Here is a 17,599-nt window from a genome sequence, read left to right on the forward strand (position 1 = left end):
GTGGTTTCAGATACTTACTGTCACCGTGGAGTTGGCCTGCAGTGTGATGTTGTCGGGGAACTGGTACAAGGAGACTGCGTGTCCATTCACGTTTTGCTGAAGAATGTGGTTTCCAATCTCTACTTCCTTTTCATTGGAGGAGTTGACAAGCCTCACAAAGAGGCCCTTGATATTTACCTCAGCTATTTTAATTTCTCCGAGAGAACTAGAAAATAAGAAACGAAGACAGGGTGGGTATGAATAGGAATGTCTCTGGCCCACAGTAAGAACCCCATAACGAGGTGCGTGTTTGGAATCTTGGCACTCAGAACAGAGGCAGGAGAGCCACAAACTCAAGGTCAGTTGAGTCTATGCAGCATGTTCCTAGCCAGCTGAGATTTCTTGAGAGACGAACCAACCCACCCACCCACAGAGCCTGAGTAATGAACGGCAGAGCTATGGACTCTCTTAGGCAAGAGTCTATAGAGGCCTTGAGGACGTTTTAATGATTGGGTCCTATTTTATGTGTACAGGTGTCTTGCCTGCATGTCTGTCTGTACACTGTGCATATAGTACTTACAGAGGTCAGAGTGAACACTGGGTAACCAGAAACCAGAATATCAGTCAGGAGTGAGCTGCCATGTAGGTGCGGGGGGCTGAGCCTGCACCTCCAAACGAGCAGCCAGTGCTCTTACCCACCGAGCCTTCTCCACGGCCTCCACAACTTGTGTATTTTGCAACCTGAGAAAAATAGCTTGGCCTATTGGTTCTGATCATGGAAAACGTGGCTATGATTTTTCTCAATTTTCTGCTCTCAACAGAAGACATGACATCAAGCACCCAAAAAGACACCAAAGGGCTGGAGTGATGGCTTGTTGGCTAAGCGCACTTGCTGCTCTTGCAGAGGGGATGGGTTTGCTGTCCAGAACCCACATGATGTGCACAACCTCCAATAACTCAGTTCCAGGTGCTCTGGCGCCCTCTCCTGGCCTCCAGGAGCACCACATGCACACGGGACACAGTCCCATGTGCAGGCACATACCCAGAAACATAACATTTAAGTCTTAAAGTATGGTCATCAAAAGCTAAAGCACATAGTTCTTTTCTGATAAAGTGACCATGAGGATGAAGTCACTGTGAGTTAAAAATAATTCTGAATGTGACATTATTCACACATACTATAGGTCTTTTAAAAATTTTGCCTCTTTTATTGAGAATGTAGTATGTTGCAGGGCCTACGTCAATTTCGAATCTGCAGGTTTCAGTGTCACTGGCAACACAGCTGAAGGTCGTGATATGACTGTGGTGAGCTATGAACAGCATCAATGTTTCTTGGTTGCTCACAATGGTTCACAAGTCTTACACATCACTGTGTCTTGGCTGGTCACAGTAGTTCATAAGTCTTACTTACCAAGCACTTGACAAGAACACGGTTACATTGCTCTGTCATTTCCCCACAATTTCTTATCTATAATGCTAAATTTAAAAATGGTATGGAAAACCAAGATTTCTTTGTATACATATTTGTATATGGTGTGTGTGTGTGAGTTTGCACATCCATTCGTGTGGGAGGCACATGCATTTCCTTGTGCTTGTGAGTGTGCATGAGAGACCTGAGGTTCACGTTGGCAACTTTTTCCTCTTGCCTGAGGTGGTTGCTCCTGCTGAACGCAGAACTTGCTGCTCTAGTCTGGCCAGCCTTGCCCGGGAGGTCTCCAGTCTTCACCTTCTAAGCACTGGGACTGCAGGTGGCCGCAGAGCAACTTTTACATGGCTTCCATCCCTATAGGACCAACTCCTCACAGGTCCTCAGTGGTGCCTCTGAATTCATCTGACCGGTGGGAACTGACTTGTATAGCTGCCTAAAACAGGCAAAGTGCCCTTTCCCTTTCTACCTGGTGACATCCCATGACAACACCTATGTCCTTCTGTCTGTCTGCGTGGCTGCTGTCCTCAGGCTCTCATCTGTGTGACATTGTCACAGCATCATAGCAGTTTCTCCACTGCCTTATATAGTATTTAATTAAAAAAAAAACCTCCCTCATTTTCTTTCTTCAGCGTTGCATTAGCTGTGCTTAGACCACTGTGGGAGCCTAAAGGGACCTACCCTTCATCCCTGGACCTGTGAATATGCTAAGAAAACTAGAAAAGGTCTTGCAGCTTCAATTAAAGCTGCAGGTTTGAAGCAAGAGAGACTGTCCTAGGTTATTCAATAGGCCTCTAATCCAGCGAATCCTTGGAATCCGGGGATTGGCTCCAGTTGAACAGAAGGGATGAGCAAGGCTGCTGGAGGCAGGTACCGGGCGGGGCCCACACACAAACACTGAGGAGGCGATGCCGTGATGGCACTCAGACAGAACATGGACTTCTCCGCCTGGAAGCCAGAGGAGCCGCATTGCCAAAAACCTGGAAGAGCTTGATACCAGGTTCTTGCCCAGAGCCTCAGCGTAGAGCTCAGATGCTTGGAAAACTCAGGCAAACCAACCCTACAGAACTGTGGTAAGGGCTGTCAAGATGGCTCAGCAGGTAAAGGCACTTGCTGCCAAGCCTGATAATCTGGATTTGATCTTTGGAATCCATGTGGTGGTGGTGGTGGTGATGATGGTGGTGGTGATGGTGGTGGGGGGAATGGAATTCCACAGGCTGTTCTTTAGTCATTCCCCCTCCCCCCACCCCTAACACAAAATGTATAGTAAACTGTTTTCAAAAAGTAGGTGCTGTTTTGCTTATTTTAAGCCATGAAGTTGGTGACAGCTGGTTATGCCAGCAAAATAAAACTAATCCACACAAGTTTACGATTGTAAGCCGTAAGACTATAAGTTAGGCAGTGTCAGGACACTGCTTGTTTGGCCTGCAGGATTTTTCCTGCTGTTCTCTTTGGAGACTTACTTCCATGCCTCTGTCTTCTAATTGTGTAAAAGCAAGCTAGCTGCAAGGCAGTGTTTCTGCAGTGTCTTTGGAGATTTCTAAATTTTAAAGCATTCTCTTTTAGAAGTCTTTTCAATATACCTAGGTTGGTTGGTTGGATGGATGGTTTCTTTCGTGCACTGTGAGTTGGTAATATTCATCTGGTCTTCAGCTTGTTATCTTTAGTAGTTTGGGAGAAAATTCTCTGCTTTTGGTGAAACATTCCATCCACACATTTTGCCTTAATCACTCTTATTCCTCAGCAACTATGATACAAGTGGATTTTTAAGTTTTTTAAACTGATATTTGCATTTTTGAGTGTGTGTGTTTGTGTGTGTGTGTGAATGCACACACGTGCATGTATGCAGCAGCAGCTGCTGTGTGTGTGGAAGTCAGAGACTAGGTTACAGGAATTGGTTCCCCTTCCTTCACAGGCAGCCCAGGGATCAAACTCACGGCTTCACCCTTGGTGGAGAGCACCTCTCACTCCTGAGCCATCTTGCCTGGCTTCCATTTCTTCTCAGCCTTGTATGTTCTGTTTTTCTAACCTCCTTACTCTCTAAAATTCAGACTGGATATTTTCATCAACAATCGCCTCTCCTACTGTATCCAATATACTGTGAACCGCATGGCAGTCTCTGGTGTTGGGTATGGTATTGTATAGGTTGGTATGGCATGGTAAGGTATGGTAAGGTATTGTATTGTGTCATATCGTATTGTAGCATTGCTTTTGGTTGCTTTGCCTTCCGTATACAGAACTAGGCTAACATTTTTATCTTGTCCCAATTCTCTGAACAGCTTAGTCGCTGCTTGCTGGAATCCTTAGATACCTCCACCATCCCATCTCCTATGTCTGCTTCTGGAATCCATTCCTGTTTGACCCTTGTTTCCTGCGCATGCTGCTTTGATTTAGTTTCAGGTATCACATATTTAAACTCTGCAGAGAGATCATTTAAGGCTCTGCATAGTGTTTTGTCAAAAGAGAACATATTCTTCGCTTCTGGCAGGCGTCTGAGTTCTAACACATACAAACCCACGTGAGTCTGAATCAGTCTGAAGTAGCTAGACGCTAGGCTGGCTTCACCGTGTTACTACATAACAGGACGCACCCTTTCATCATCTCGCTGGAAACCTGAGGTTGTTTGTCAGTGTCCTCCCTTGGCACCTCCCAAAATCTCTCGCTGCTCAGTGCCTTACCCGCTAATTTCAAACTGGTAAATGCTGAGTGTCCCCAGTCCCAGCTGGTCCCTCTAGTCCCATCTCCCGGAAGAGGCAGCACGGGTACGCAGTTATGTGTCCTCTCTCCTGAGCAGGTGCCTCTCCTTATACCCCCACCGGCCCGTGAGCATCTGTTTCATACAGACTCACTTCTGAGCATACACAGCCCTTTCTTCCTTCTCTCCTGTGTGTTAGTTAGCATATGGCTCTGACTGAATTGGGGATACATCTTTTTTTTTCCAGCTTGAGAACTGTCATGAATACAAATGTTTCTGAAGATATCGGGTCATTGGTCTATGACAAGAGGTGATGCCCAACAGACAGGAAACCAATGCACTGAGCTTGTCAACTTCCCCAGAGAGGGAACCACGCAGAGCCAGTGGGTTCTCTGACAGGGTTAGGATATAAGGAGGCCTAGGAGGCTGGAGGTCACGGGTGGAAAGCAGCAGACAGGAGAGAATTCTCATACAGAGAAGCTCCAGGGGTCTGCAGTCTTCTGTGGACTCAATTTGTTCAGCTCATAGGTGAACAAGATTCCCCAAGGCTAGAGGGAAAGACACTGAAAGCATTGGCAGGGAAGTGTCTGCCAAGGGTCTGTTCTCACCAGTCAGGATGAGACCCTACTAACTTCTGGAACACTGTATGCTAGCCCCTGAAGTACCACATGCATGCTAACTCTTGGAACACTGCATGCTAATTGCTGGAGCACCAGATGCTGCTAACCCTTGGAGCACCACATGCTAACCCTAGGAGCACTGCATGCTAACCCCTGGAACATTGCATGCTAACCCCTGGAACATTGCATGTTAACCCCTGGAGCACCACATGCTTACTCCTAGAGCACTACATTCTAACCCCTGGAGCACTACATGCTAACCCCTGGAGCACCACATGCCTGCTAACCCCTGGAACATTGCATGGTAACCTCTAGAGCACCAGATTCTAACTCCTGGAGCACTGCACTCTAACCCCTGGAGCACTGCACTCTAGCCCCTGGAGCACTGCACTCTAGCCCCTGGAGCACTGCACTCTAGCCCCTGGAGCACTGCACTCTAGCCCCTGGAGCACTGCACTCTAACCCCTGGAGAACTGCCTTCAGTCCTCAGAAAAGTCTTAGGCCAGGAGTGGGAAATATTTGGTTTAAATAAATAAAATAACACATTAGAGAAGAGTGGCACAATTTCAAGCAGCTGAATATATGTGTTGAAAGGGGGACTGGAGACATAATGGTCAATTTTTCATATTTTAAAATACCAAACCAGGCTCAGTGTCAGTAAGTATAAAAAATCTGAAGTTACATCAAGGTACATCCTACCTCACCAAACCTCACCAAGGCAATGCTTAGGCTGGGGAGACAGCCCAGATGGTAAAGGGAGATGCTGCCACACTTAAGGATCTGAGTCCCAACCCCAGAACCTACATAAAAAAGCCAGGCACCAACTCTGGAGGCAAAGACAGATAGACCTCTGGGGCTCACTGGCTAACCAGCCCAGCATTCATAGCTGCAGGACAAAGAGAGACCCTGTCTGCTTTAGAATCACCCTGGGATTAACAATAACAATGGCTGTCCCACTTTCTCCCAGAGACCCTGACATTATCTGAGGTAGTCAGGACACTGAAAGCATGCGGCCCCCTCCCCACCAGGTGATCCCACCTGGACACTGAGAACTGGGGTTCTAAAGTGTTCTCACAGACTCCAAACTTGCACATCTTAAATACATTTATCTTTCGAAGCCTGTCTAAATGGTAGCTCCTTCACGGTGCCTTCCAAGATCATCCAGGCTAGAGGCAAGCTCTGCCTCACTGTCTGGATACTCTGTCTCTAAGACACAGCCCACAGGGCTTCTCTGACCTGGAAGTTCTTAAAGTCATACTCAGAAGTGATACTGGCGATGGTTGTTGGTAAAGTTTACCATGCACGCATGAAGACCCGAGAAGTTCCTGGAACCTATGTAAAAAGGCCTGTTGTGGGGACATGCACTGCTGCGGGGACATGCACTGCTGCGGGGACATGCACTGCTGCGGGGACATGCACTGTTGCAGTGACACGCATTGGTGGGGACATGCACTGTTGCGGGGACATGCACTGTTGAGGGGACATGCACTGCTGTGGGGACATGCACTGCTGCGGGGACATGCACTGCTGCGGGGACACGCACTGCTGCGGGGACACGCACTGCTGTGGGGACACGCACTGCTGCGGGGACACGCACTGGTGGGGAGGTGGAGAGCACGGATCCCTGGGCTTCACCAACTGATCCCCTATCTTACTTGGGAGCTCCAAGCCAATGAGAAACCCTGTCTTAAAAAACAAGGTGGATTGCTGCCAAGGAACACACCCAAACCTCAACATACACAGGTGAGAGTGTACCTAAACACACACACACACACACACACACACACACATGCACACAGACAGATACACAGACATACACAGATACATGGAAACACACACACATTTACAGACACAGAGACACAGAGACACAAATATAAACACATATACACAAAGACACTCATGCACACACACAGACTCACACAGACACAGACACACACACAGAAACATGCACACAGACACAGAGACACACACGCAAACAGACACGCATATACATACATATACACAAAGACAACTCATGCACACACACAGACACACACACAGAGACTCACACAAACAGACACACACACACACAGGTATACACACATAGACACACACACTCAGAGACACATGCAGACACACACAGACATACACGCAGAGGCACACACACAGAGTTGTATTTAGAAGTATTTAAAAGTCTTGTACGCCTTTGCCTTAATCACCACTTTTACGATGGCAGATCCTGAATGACTGTGACAGTGTGTGTCCGGGTGGCAGAACACTTGGATTTTCTCCATTATCAGCTAACTGGCACATCGGGCCTGAGTGACTTGGACGCTGCACTCTCCTTACCTGCCCCCTCAGCCCTCAGACATGCCTGTGTACCCACAGCGCGCTATCAGCTTGTCAGAGCTCAGTCTTCTTCAGAGACTCGGCACTGCAGGGCTAGAAAAACAGCCTGAGCAAGCCTTTAGGCCTAATAACAACGTTTCTTGATCAATCCTTTCCAGAGAAACTGATGGCCATTAAAATAGATCATTGGTGTAAAAATTCATTTTGCTCTTGTCTTTAACTCCACAGGCTAACAGAAGAAAAAGATTAAAGCCGTCTGAATGATTAGCTAGCAGTGAAAGGCCAGCAAGTGAGTGTTTGTGCGGGCAATCTACGTGGACTGTGCTGTGTAGTTTTCTCTGGCATCTTTGAAAAATTCACATCCCATGTTTGCTCCTCTGGAAACTTCTATCAGTTGCCTCTAATTTCTCAGAGCACGGGTAGTTATAGTTCAGGGACTTTTCTGGCGGCGGGGGGGGGGGGGATTGGTGGTAAAATAAATGTATCTGATAACAGTTCAGAGCTCTGCTCTGCACCGACCTACGACCTCAAAGGAAGACTGTAAGTTTCTCAAATGTGTACCTGGATGTAAATTGGCCGACTTCCTCAAGGATCACAGAAAGGTGTTCGCTCACGTTCTCGGCTTGGGGTGTGTGGGCGGTGAGCTTCTTCGATTCTCCAAACAAAGAAAGGAAATAATCCTCACCATTCCCAAAAGTATACGTATCCACGTCAGAGCTCGACTGGGGCTGCCTCCGTGGAACCATGGAGCTGGTGCCTTTTAAAGAAAGCGGACAAGCAAGCAAAGACAGGCGTTTCAGTCGTCGCCAAAGGGAACGGAGAACATTCCTTATTTGCTTTCCATCCTGCCAAACTCAGCGAGAGCGGAGGCGCTGGTGGACATCTGTAAAGCTGCTGTCAGGGAACATTTTCCACCCTGTCCTCACTTTCTACAGACTCTGCTGTCCTGGATGCTCAGGGGTAGCATGGCGTTTGTATGGACTGTGTGGCCATCTTGGCTCAGGCATCCTTGGGGAATTCAGATTCCTTGTTTACTCCCTCTTACGGGCACGCTGGGTGTTTAATTGATTATTTAGAGCTGCACTAGAAGCTATCAGTATTCGTGAGTTAAGCACAGAGCCTGTCAAATTTGAGTGTTACCTGTTACAGATATCCTCTTATTCTACTTAATACTTGCTGCTGTACTGCCCAGATTAAAATCCTACCTTACACAACACCACCTCTGTAAGAGATGATGAGGCCCAGGGGTAAATCAGATGCCTGGTATTTAGCTGGCACCAAGTAAACAATGGTGATCATTATAGGATGAGGATTTTGCATTATGGGACCCTGGGCCAAGAGTCATCCAATCATAAACACAACTCTCGTATCTCTAACAAAAGGAGAAATGTATAAAGGCATAGATGATAGGTGTTTGCTACCATAGGGCTGTGCCTAGGGCCTCGCGCACACTAAGAACATCTGGAATCATCACCAAGCTTTATCAATGGTCCTGATGACTATAGTGGTTGCTCCAAGGATTTTGCTGAGAAGAAACCCTAGAATTAAATTAGTGTCCACAGCCTCTCGGGCAGTTCCTTTGGGAAAAGGCTAGGCACGGCATCTTCCCTCGCAGCCCATCACGAGGAAAGAACGCTTGTGTTCTCAAAGGGAAGGAGGCATTAAATGAGCTCTTAGCTCACCGAGAGCCACAGACGGCATTGAATTGGCACAACATGTACACTGCAGTGTTCACAGGCCTGAGTCTGCAGGAGAATCTGTGGTAACTCAAGGAAATGACCACACCCCAGTCTTCTCTTGCCGTGCAGGACACAGCACTATGCTTAGCTCCCCCCATTATCAGGAGCTTTCAGTTTGACCCAAACACAGAACAAACGCAGGAGTCTACATAGTTCCAGGAGACGGGAAAACATTTCTTCTGAAATCTAAAGTCTGTTATTTGCATATTTAACACTGTTCCCATTGCTCAGTGACAAAGGTCATCAAGGATTTAGCAGGTGTCTTTGGACAAGTCATCTGGATCATACCGACAATGATGCGTACTGTGAACATCATGGGAGCCATACACACTGCACATATACCATGTTGAAGCCTAGGGATGTACCAGAAATAAACAGGGAACAGATGAGAACCAGCCAGACTGCAAATATCCACAGAGTAGAGAGAGTGGGGCATTCGGTACTTGTGGGCACACAATTCAAATGTGGATTATTCTATAAGGAGCTTACAGGTGGGCTAAGGGTTGAAGCTGATTTCTGGTAACTCTAACATGTTGCTATGCGCTGGGTTCCCATACAGGCCCCAAGCCTAGCAGAACCTTGCGAAGCTGGTATCTTAACTTTCACTCTGCAGGGGTGGAACATTAGAACAAGGGCTGCTGAGTTCTATCCCTCGTCACCCTATGAAGGGCAGGGAGGAGCTGGTTCTGTGATGGCTGGGACAGCATCACCTGACCGTGATGACCCTTGTGGCTCTGTGCCCTACTGGCACCGCTGTGCACCACCCAGTTCCTCCTGCTTCATGTTCTCTTGGTTGCTCCCCTTTCTCTATGTTATTCATCTCCAGCACCATCTCCTCTTTCCATATCTGTTCTGCATGGGAGCCTGGAGTCTCCCTAAAGGCACAAGGGAAGATACTGTGTATCCTTTGTGTCAGCGTCCTACAAAGGGCCCTTCCTACTACACACTGGACAGTTTAACTCTCTAGCCATCACTGTAGCTCCAGGTATCTTCTCCACAGAGATGGGGAAGACCCTTGCTTAGTCCTCACAGCAGAATTCAGCAGAGGGATCCTTGGGACTAGACGCTGGCAATTTTAGTTCTTAATCAATTCTAGAATGTGACAACGGATCCATAGACCACCATGCTGGCTCTGGGCACCTTATCCTTTCTAGCAGCATCCTGTGGAGGTTCTTAGGGACTCACGGCAAGTTTCAGTTCTCCAATGATGCTAGAACAAGCTAATGGTGGACCGAGAAGCCATCATGGTAGCTGCAGTCATCTTCCTCATGGAGATGTTGTATTTGCACCTGCGTTTACATGTGTGTACTGGGTTTAAACCCTCAGATCTAGAGCCCCGGCCAACCTACTCTATGTGTGATACTGATACTGAGAAACAAACATCCCTGGGGCCTCGGGATCGTTTCAGACGCTTGGTACGCACTCTGCTTTCCCAGGCTGCTGTCTTTGTGGGAGCAGCTCAGGATGGTGGATTTAGAAGCCAGCTGTCCTCTGGACGATAAGGTGGAGCTGTTCTGGGTGCTGGTGATCTGGTAGAAGCCAATTGGCATTTCTTGGGAAAATGAGCGGGACAACGGGATGAGCGTGGTGGAGTCTGAATCCATTATCTTTGGGAAGAAGTGGACTGAAGAATGCTGTTTCGATGGAGTGATGGTTCCAATTTTTTCTTTTCTTCTGTATGCAAAATGATAATGAACAAAGTAAGAAAAGCAAGGCATCTGAGTGCAGGAGGCACGAGGTGTTACTCAGAATTCTGCTAAATGTACCACACATCTGAAAGGGAACCCAGCGTCTCCAAGCTCTGGTCCCAACTACGGGAGTGGACTTGTACCCTTGTCTTGCTGTATATTTCATTTTTAACTTAAAGATCAACAGATTCTATCAGTGGCTTTGGAAAGCAAAAACCTATAGTATAATGCTTGCAACCAGGATTCCAGCATTTCCTTCTTAGATTTTAAGTTGATTTCTTTTACTCAAATCAAGACATGGGTATTTTCCTAACCGTGAGTGTACAAAAGACTTTAGTGCTTGTTCACTGGTATAACCTTTTCTTTGAATTCCTGAGCTGCTAACTAACCTTCCAATACTGACAGAATTATGTGGATAATAATTGCTTTCCAGTAACAGCCTCCCCTCCCCGTCTCTCATGGAAACCAGAAAAGAAGGAGGAATGGCCATTTTCAAGTACCACAGTAATAAGTGACTTCTATTAGGAACACAGTTTTTCAAAAAAATAAAGAATTTATTAAACCCTACATGTTCATTGGAGCAAAGTCCCCAAACTACAGTATAATTGTTCACAAGCTAAGTAGTGTTATGTTTGATCTCAGGATGAGGTATAATGCCCCAAATTAACCTGTAAGCCCCACCTTCCCAGGAACCAGGTAACTTCCTGGAATGCTGGGAATTGTAGTTCTTGGGAAATAGCAAAGCCTCGTGGGAAAGTACAGTGACCAGGACAACACTGTCTGTGTGACACATGGCTTGAGGCCACTCTCAGGCGATAAATCCCAGGAGATGGTCCTGGCCAAAGTCCATCTTCTGGTCAGCATTTAATCTTTACTAAAGCTTGCTTTAAATGTGGCCCAAAATGGTGGAGTTGGCTTAGGATTAACAATGGATTATGATGGGCTTTACATCAACACTGTTCCTGTAGCCTCAGAGAGACAGGTGCTTGTGTGTGTGTATTCGTGGGCGTATGCACATGCATCTGTGATGATTAAATTGGAATAAAAGCCAAAGGGTCCAAATCCTTTCATTGCTTTATAAAACTGGACATATGGCCTGTCCATCTGTCCCTATGTCAAATCATGTGTCTACAGAATTTACTATAAATCAGGAACCGACTTCATTTCCCACATCACTTCTCTCTCGGTCACTTCTCAGAGCTCTTACTTCATGGCTAATCCTGAGTGTGACTGGATTGTCCTGAGAGTGGCCTAGCAGGCTCAGCGGAAGGCACCTCTGCACGTGTCTACCGGAGAGTTTCCAGAGGTGGCCAGGTAAGAGGGTTCTGTCCTACCGAATGGGGTCATCCACTGATGAATTCACAATCAGTGGTGCGAGCTGGGGACAAGTTGGAGGCAGGGGGTCATCACACAGAGCCCTGGACTTTCTATCTTGTTCTGGCTCTTCCCATCTCTGCCCTGCTTCTGCTCTCCTGGGCCACACCCCTCCTCCATGCTCTTTCAGCCTAAAGGTAATGGAGTCAACCATGGTTGACAACTCTGAAGCCGTGCTCCAAAACGAAGCTTCCTTCCTCTAGGAAGTCTCTGCAGGACCCACCCACGGGAAACGGTTCCGTTCACAAGGTTGTTAAAGACGGTATCTGGCTGGGGTTGTTCGGTGTGGTTTCTATGGGGAACTTCCTCTTCTGCCATCTTCACTAGGTCCTCGCTGGGAATCATCACGCCCATGCCTTCACTCTGCGCATTCCTTCCCCGGGAATGTTTATATCTGGAGCTCTCCTTAATCAACAGCAGATGCCACTAAATGAGCCTCTCAGAAAGCACAACCAGAGTTTTTAAAATGCGAAGAAACGGCACAGGCTTTCAGACTTGCGTTTTCCCCTGCTCGGTGCTCAGTGAGCTCGGTGATGCTCCAAGCACTCTCGTTTGTCTGAGGAGCCCCACACTCTGGAGTATGATCATGACAGAAGTGGGCAGGAGACTACAGGGTCTGACATGTGTCATCTCTGCGGCCGCAGACAGGCTCCCATGGGAGAGCTTCTCCCTGCTGCGGCCTGGACAAAGCCTGGGAGGTGATCGGCATTCCTCATATCTGGTTTCCACTGCACGCTCACTCTGGTCTTCTCCGTATGCTAATGTTGTAAGCACCCCCAAACTTTTCCTTTAGGAAAAAAAAAATCCCTTCCAAATACATGTAAGTCCAGTATAAAAGATTCCCACTAAGCCCTGTGTAGCTGGAACAGAGAAACTTGGCCCAGGGACTCAGGAAGCCTTAGTTCTGTTAAAAATAAATGTCTGAGCTGAGCAGTGGTGGCTTCACGCCTTTAATCCCAGCACTTGGGAGGCAGAGGCAGGTGGATTTCTGAGTTCGAGGCCAGCCTGGTCTACAGAGTGAGTTCCAGGACAGCCAGGACTATACAGAGAAACCCTGTCTCAGAAAAAAAAAAGAAGAGAAAAGAATAAAAATAAGTGTCTGATGGCTGCACACATCCTGGGAAGAGTGAAGGTTCCAGGACTTGGCTCTTAGGCTACAGCTGGGTGTATGGGCCCTGTGCTCACCCATCTGTGGGTGCTTTTAGAAGGGAATCTTCTTACTGCCTTGAGTCCTGGCATTTGCCCAGCTCCTTCTCTGTATTTTCCTTCCTCTATAGATAACAGATGCTAAGCCAGGAGCAATGGCAGGAGCTCAGGCCAGCATTTGAGAGGGCTGGGTCATGCGGCTTTGAAGATACTGACAGTCCCAGCTTCTCATGACAGACAGGTGCCGGGTGCTGAATGGTGAACACAGGGCTAAGTCTGAGGTGATGCACGGCTTCTGGTTACGTGCCCTTGAGAGCTGAATGCTTCTGTTAGCCAACCAAAGAAAGCCCACCCCAGTGCTTCAGCTGACAGATGGTTAACAGCTGTGGTGGAGCAGGGGCTATTATGCATGTTGCCCCCACCAACACTTCCCTGAGCAAATTCTAATGGTCTCGTGTTCACCTCGCAGTTTGCTATTGGTGGTGGTTCTGTGTAGCTTTTGATTTTTGAGATCATCTTGTGGTGCAGCCCAGGCTTCCTTCCTCAGCCTTCAGCGTGCGGGAAACATGGGTGTGAGCTGCCACACCTCCACACCTGCTCTAGACAAGCTCTTAAGCTGATGGCCTTGGTCCATTAAAGGGCAGCTGTGAAATCCCACCCAGGTTTTTATGGAAGAGTTCTGTCTAGGGCAATTCTTTATGTTGCTTAGAGGAGGGGGGGGGTCTTATAAAACAGAGGTTGGGAAAATAGTTGATGCTGTGAGTCATTATATTTGGGAAACCTATGGAATTTGTAGTTCTAATGACTTCCCAGATGGTTTTTATTGTACTTACTATTGGGGAGGGAGCTCCTTCCATGACAGAGGTTTGGGACCACATCCCAGTCACAAGGCTTGCAGGCAAGCACTTTTACTTGCCAAGGCGCGAGACACCCACACCTAAGTCATTTTTAAACACTGAGGTATGTATTCCATCCCAAACTGTAAGCCAGACCCCGCTTGCCCCAGTTGGTGTGTTCTTACATCTCTCCATCCTGTACTTTACTGTCTTGCTTATTGATGCTGGTGACACTGGCTAGAGGCTCCGATGCTTCCTTCATCATGGCTGGCAGAGGAGGTGCCTCTTCTCTTCCCTAGGTAAAGAGATCATGGCCTCAGGCAGTGACCACAGCAGAGGCTCAAGGGGGACTTTCTTTTTAAGATGATCTTACCTGCTAATCCAACTGTCTTCAGTTTATCAAATTTTATGATTCCTTTGCTACACTGGTACTAGAAAGACCATTCTCACGAGAAATGTCAGAGTCGACGTATTCAATGCCTCTCTCTATGGGCGAAGAATCTGAGACAAACCACAGAGAGACCATGGCGAGCAGCTCAGCCTTTATGACAACCAACGACCTCGCATCTGGCCACCACTGCCTCTAGAGAACAGGCTCATGTCACCATGGTTACAGAGCTTCCAGCTCTGAACGCTGACTGCTGTAGTGAAGTCTGTAGACCATCAACACTGAGTGCCATACCTCCCTCAGAGGCTGACATGTTCAGTGGTCCATTGTGGGTTTCTGAGGACCTAGGGCAGTACATAAATGTTGGAACCTATCACAACTCATGTTTTCACAACTCTTCTCTCTTCTTTGCTTTCCCCCTCCCTCTAGCAAAGACTATACAGAAAACAACTGGGGCAGGAATGGAAACCATGTAACTTTAAGGCACAAGGCAGTTTGTTAGTGAGGATAACCAAAGCCAATTAATAACTGGAATCCTTCCAGTTATACCAAGATCACAAGTTAGGAAAACTCTCCCTAACTTCATTTCTTCTCTGTGTAGAAGCCCACACTTAATGTTCTATGATAGAAAATGGTGGTGGGAGAGTACAGTCACCAGATATGAAGTTATAGGCATCTATGCATTTGTTACATACATTATGGATGATGAAAGGAATGAATGAACTCATTTAGAAATTATCAGAGAGCATCTACTATGTAACCAACGGTAGCTAGGTGCTACAAATGAGCAATTCTTCCCATGGAAGACAACACACTTTCCGATTTAAATTATAATTGTTAATAAGTTGAAAAAGGACAAGAAGTTGGAAGGCAGTAAACATTTGGCTACACTTTCTCAACCTTGAAGATGAAGCCTGTGCCCTTTGAACACAATAGGCCTACTGGGTAACAATCTCCTTGGGAGACTTATGGGAAGGGCTGAGAATGGATTGATCATTTCCTGATTTCCCCCTTACCCCACCTCCTCCAGTCTGTGTGGGTTCTCAGCTGTTACATGCTCTCATGAGGTCATTATGACCTCATTTGTCTTATCGGAGATTCTATTCATGGTTTCATAGTTCCGAGGAAACTTTTATCAACTGAGAAAAGCTTCTGAAAGCTTTGAATGTGTGACTGCGCCAGCCTTCCCCCTGCAGCAGACTACGTGTGGATGCTTGAGGGACCATTCCCTGTGCAGTGGACTTTACGTGTGGCCACTTCAGTGACCACTTCCTGGGCAGTGGGCTCTGTGTGACTGCTTCAGCATCCACTCCGTCAGTGGACTTTCCTTGCTCCCTTGCCTAAGCTACTGTACTTTTATAACAAAACCAATTTTCCTTCTTTGCTGCCATGGAGACAATGCCAGTGATTTTGAAGCAAGGACAAAATAGAGCACAAGGAGAATTTTGCATGAGAACACAGGGTCAGGAGCCAAGATTTGGGTGTGTATGGGGAGGAGCCAAGATTTGGGTGTGTGTAGGGCTGGCTTTTACTGGACAGGAACCAGAAGTATTAGACTCACTAGGACCTGACATACTCTTTCTTGGCACAAAGCTTTCCCACACAGCACCTGACATGCCAGATAGTCACAGTTGTGGAAAATAAATGACAACTTGAGTCTGAAATCTAGCTTCACAATACATATGAATTCAAAGCTAGCTTTACATTTGTATAATGCAGACCTAAGCTCCCCAGGAAGTAAGCATTGGTTACTGAGAGGGACCATATATGCCTGCTGGGATCTGTTGCTCACCATTTTGAAAAAGGGGATCCACCAGGCTGTAGACAGTTCTCATCACCATTGTTATTCCCTCTAGCTCAGGAAGGACATGGCCAAACAATAGCTGGGAAAACGACGCCCAGCCACTTCTCCAGGCAAATATCTGAGCCTGGGTCCTGTCACCATAAGTAAGATTTGGGTGTGTACAGGGGAGTAGCTACGGTGGGAGAGAGATGGGAGCATGCCTTCTGATAATGCAGAAGCTAACTGACGTGACCTTTGGCCAAAGGCATTGCACCAGGGCTTGGGGCAGGAGTTACGCCCTTTGCTTTGCTTTGAAGGACTTGTTCCCACGCTCATTCCCCAGTTGACTCCTGCCCAGTGTATTCCTGGATCCGAAAGTCTATCCATTTCTAAACAGGATCAACCCTGCTTTTCTTCACCTCTGCTCTAAGATCACCCGTTCTCCCGCTTCTCGGTTATCTCTGACCTTAGCCCCTATGGGAGAAAAAATTCCAGAAGTTTGTATGGGGAATTAAGCCCTTTTAAGAGTAGATAGGGAATAGAAAACACGGAACTGAGTTTTGCTTGTGATACTAGACTTTGGGAGGTAGAAGCAGGAGGGTCACCATGAGTTCAAGGCCAGTTTGGTTTGTACGGAGGGTACTAGGCCAGGCCTACAAAAGAAGACCCTGACTTAAAAACAAAGAAGATGTTTCATATCTTGTGTTTTTTGTCCTAGTGAAGCAAGAATTAAATGTGGGGAAATTCCACTTCTTCTATTTAAAATATTAGGCAAATACTTACATATGCACAATTTTGAAATCATTGATGAGAACAAAGATCTGGGTTCATGTTAAAGTCTTCAGTTGCCACATGTGGAGAGTGTTTGCTCATCAGGGGGTTCATGAAATCATTGTTTGGTTGTTTTGTTTTGTTTGAGACATGGTTTCTCTGTGTGTCCCTGGCCATCTTGGAATTAGCTCTATAGATCAGGGTAGCCTTGAACTCACAGAGATTCACCTACCTCTGGCTCTGCCTCTCAAGTTCTGGGGTTAAAGGCATGTACCACCACTGCCCAGCTAAACTGGCAATATAGTTAGGATGTCTTGTGTGAAGGAGGGCTGTGTACACTGGCTTTCCTTTCCATCTCCAGCAGTGGGTACACATGTGGGCAACATAAACCTGAGGAGTATGGCAAAAAGTATCCCAACACGCCCCCTCTCCTCAGGCTCAGAGCGCGGCATACAGCTTCATATCTGCACACACAGTATGGACTCCCACTGCATGGCATCTTACCAGTCTAAGAAGGTGTGGGTTCCTCTCACTCCTTCATTGTCTACATGGAAGTAACTCAGCCTCAGATGCAGGCGCTGTTTTACCTCAGGCATCATCAATCATGAGGGGCTGCCTGAGAATGACAAAGGAGGCCAGGAGGCCATTTGTTGGGAGATTAAAATTTCAGGTAATTTGCCCAAACCTTGTTCATAGACCCTGGGTTGAAGGAGTAAAACAGGAGTTATCAGAAGCCTGTACCCATGGAGTCAAGCATAGATACAGGAGCAGACAGATCCAAGTCAGCCCCGAATGGAGACACAGGCAGGCAGTGAAGGGGCCACGA

At 47.1% G+C, this 17,599-nt stretch overlaps 1 protein-coding gene across 15 annotated transcripts in view; it reads right to left on the reverse strand.

The window, feature by feature from the left end:
* The window catches only part of Lmntd1 (lamin tail domain containing 1), a 61,454-nt gene that overhangs the window by 30,356 nt on the left and 13,499 nt on the right, over positions 1 to 17,599 (reverse strand). For 4 of the 15 annotated variants that reach the window (XM_006506987.4, XM_006506986.4, XM_006506985.4 and 1 more), the window contains exons 2-5: positions 14,017 to 14,126; positions 10,211 to 10,461; positions 7,610 to 7,805; positions 19 to 205 (exon numbers count right to left, since the gene is read on the reverse strand). In XM_006506987.4, coding sequence (XP_006507050.1) covers positions 19 to 205; positions 7,610 to 7,805; positions 10,211 to 10,461; positions 14,017 to 14,126 — 744 coding nt within the window. Of the gene's footprint in view, positions 1 to 18; positions 206 to 7,609; positions 7,806 to 10,210; positions 10,462 to 14,016; positions 14,127 to 14,204; positions 14,564 to 15,235; positions 15,292 to 17,277; positions 17,390 to 17,599 lie in introns of those variants that run through there. The other 11 variants (XM_006506995.4, XM_017321791.2, XM_017321786.1 and 8 more) reach the window with 10 other exon arrangements.

Source organism: Mus musculus, chromosome 6 (genome assembly GCF_000001635.26).
Source record: "Mus musculus strain C57BL/6J chromosome 6, GRCm38.p6 C57BL/6J".
Taxonomy (NCBI): domain Eukaryota; kingdom Metazoa; phylum Chordata; class Mammalia; order Rodentia; family Muridae; genus Mus; species Mus musculus.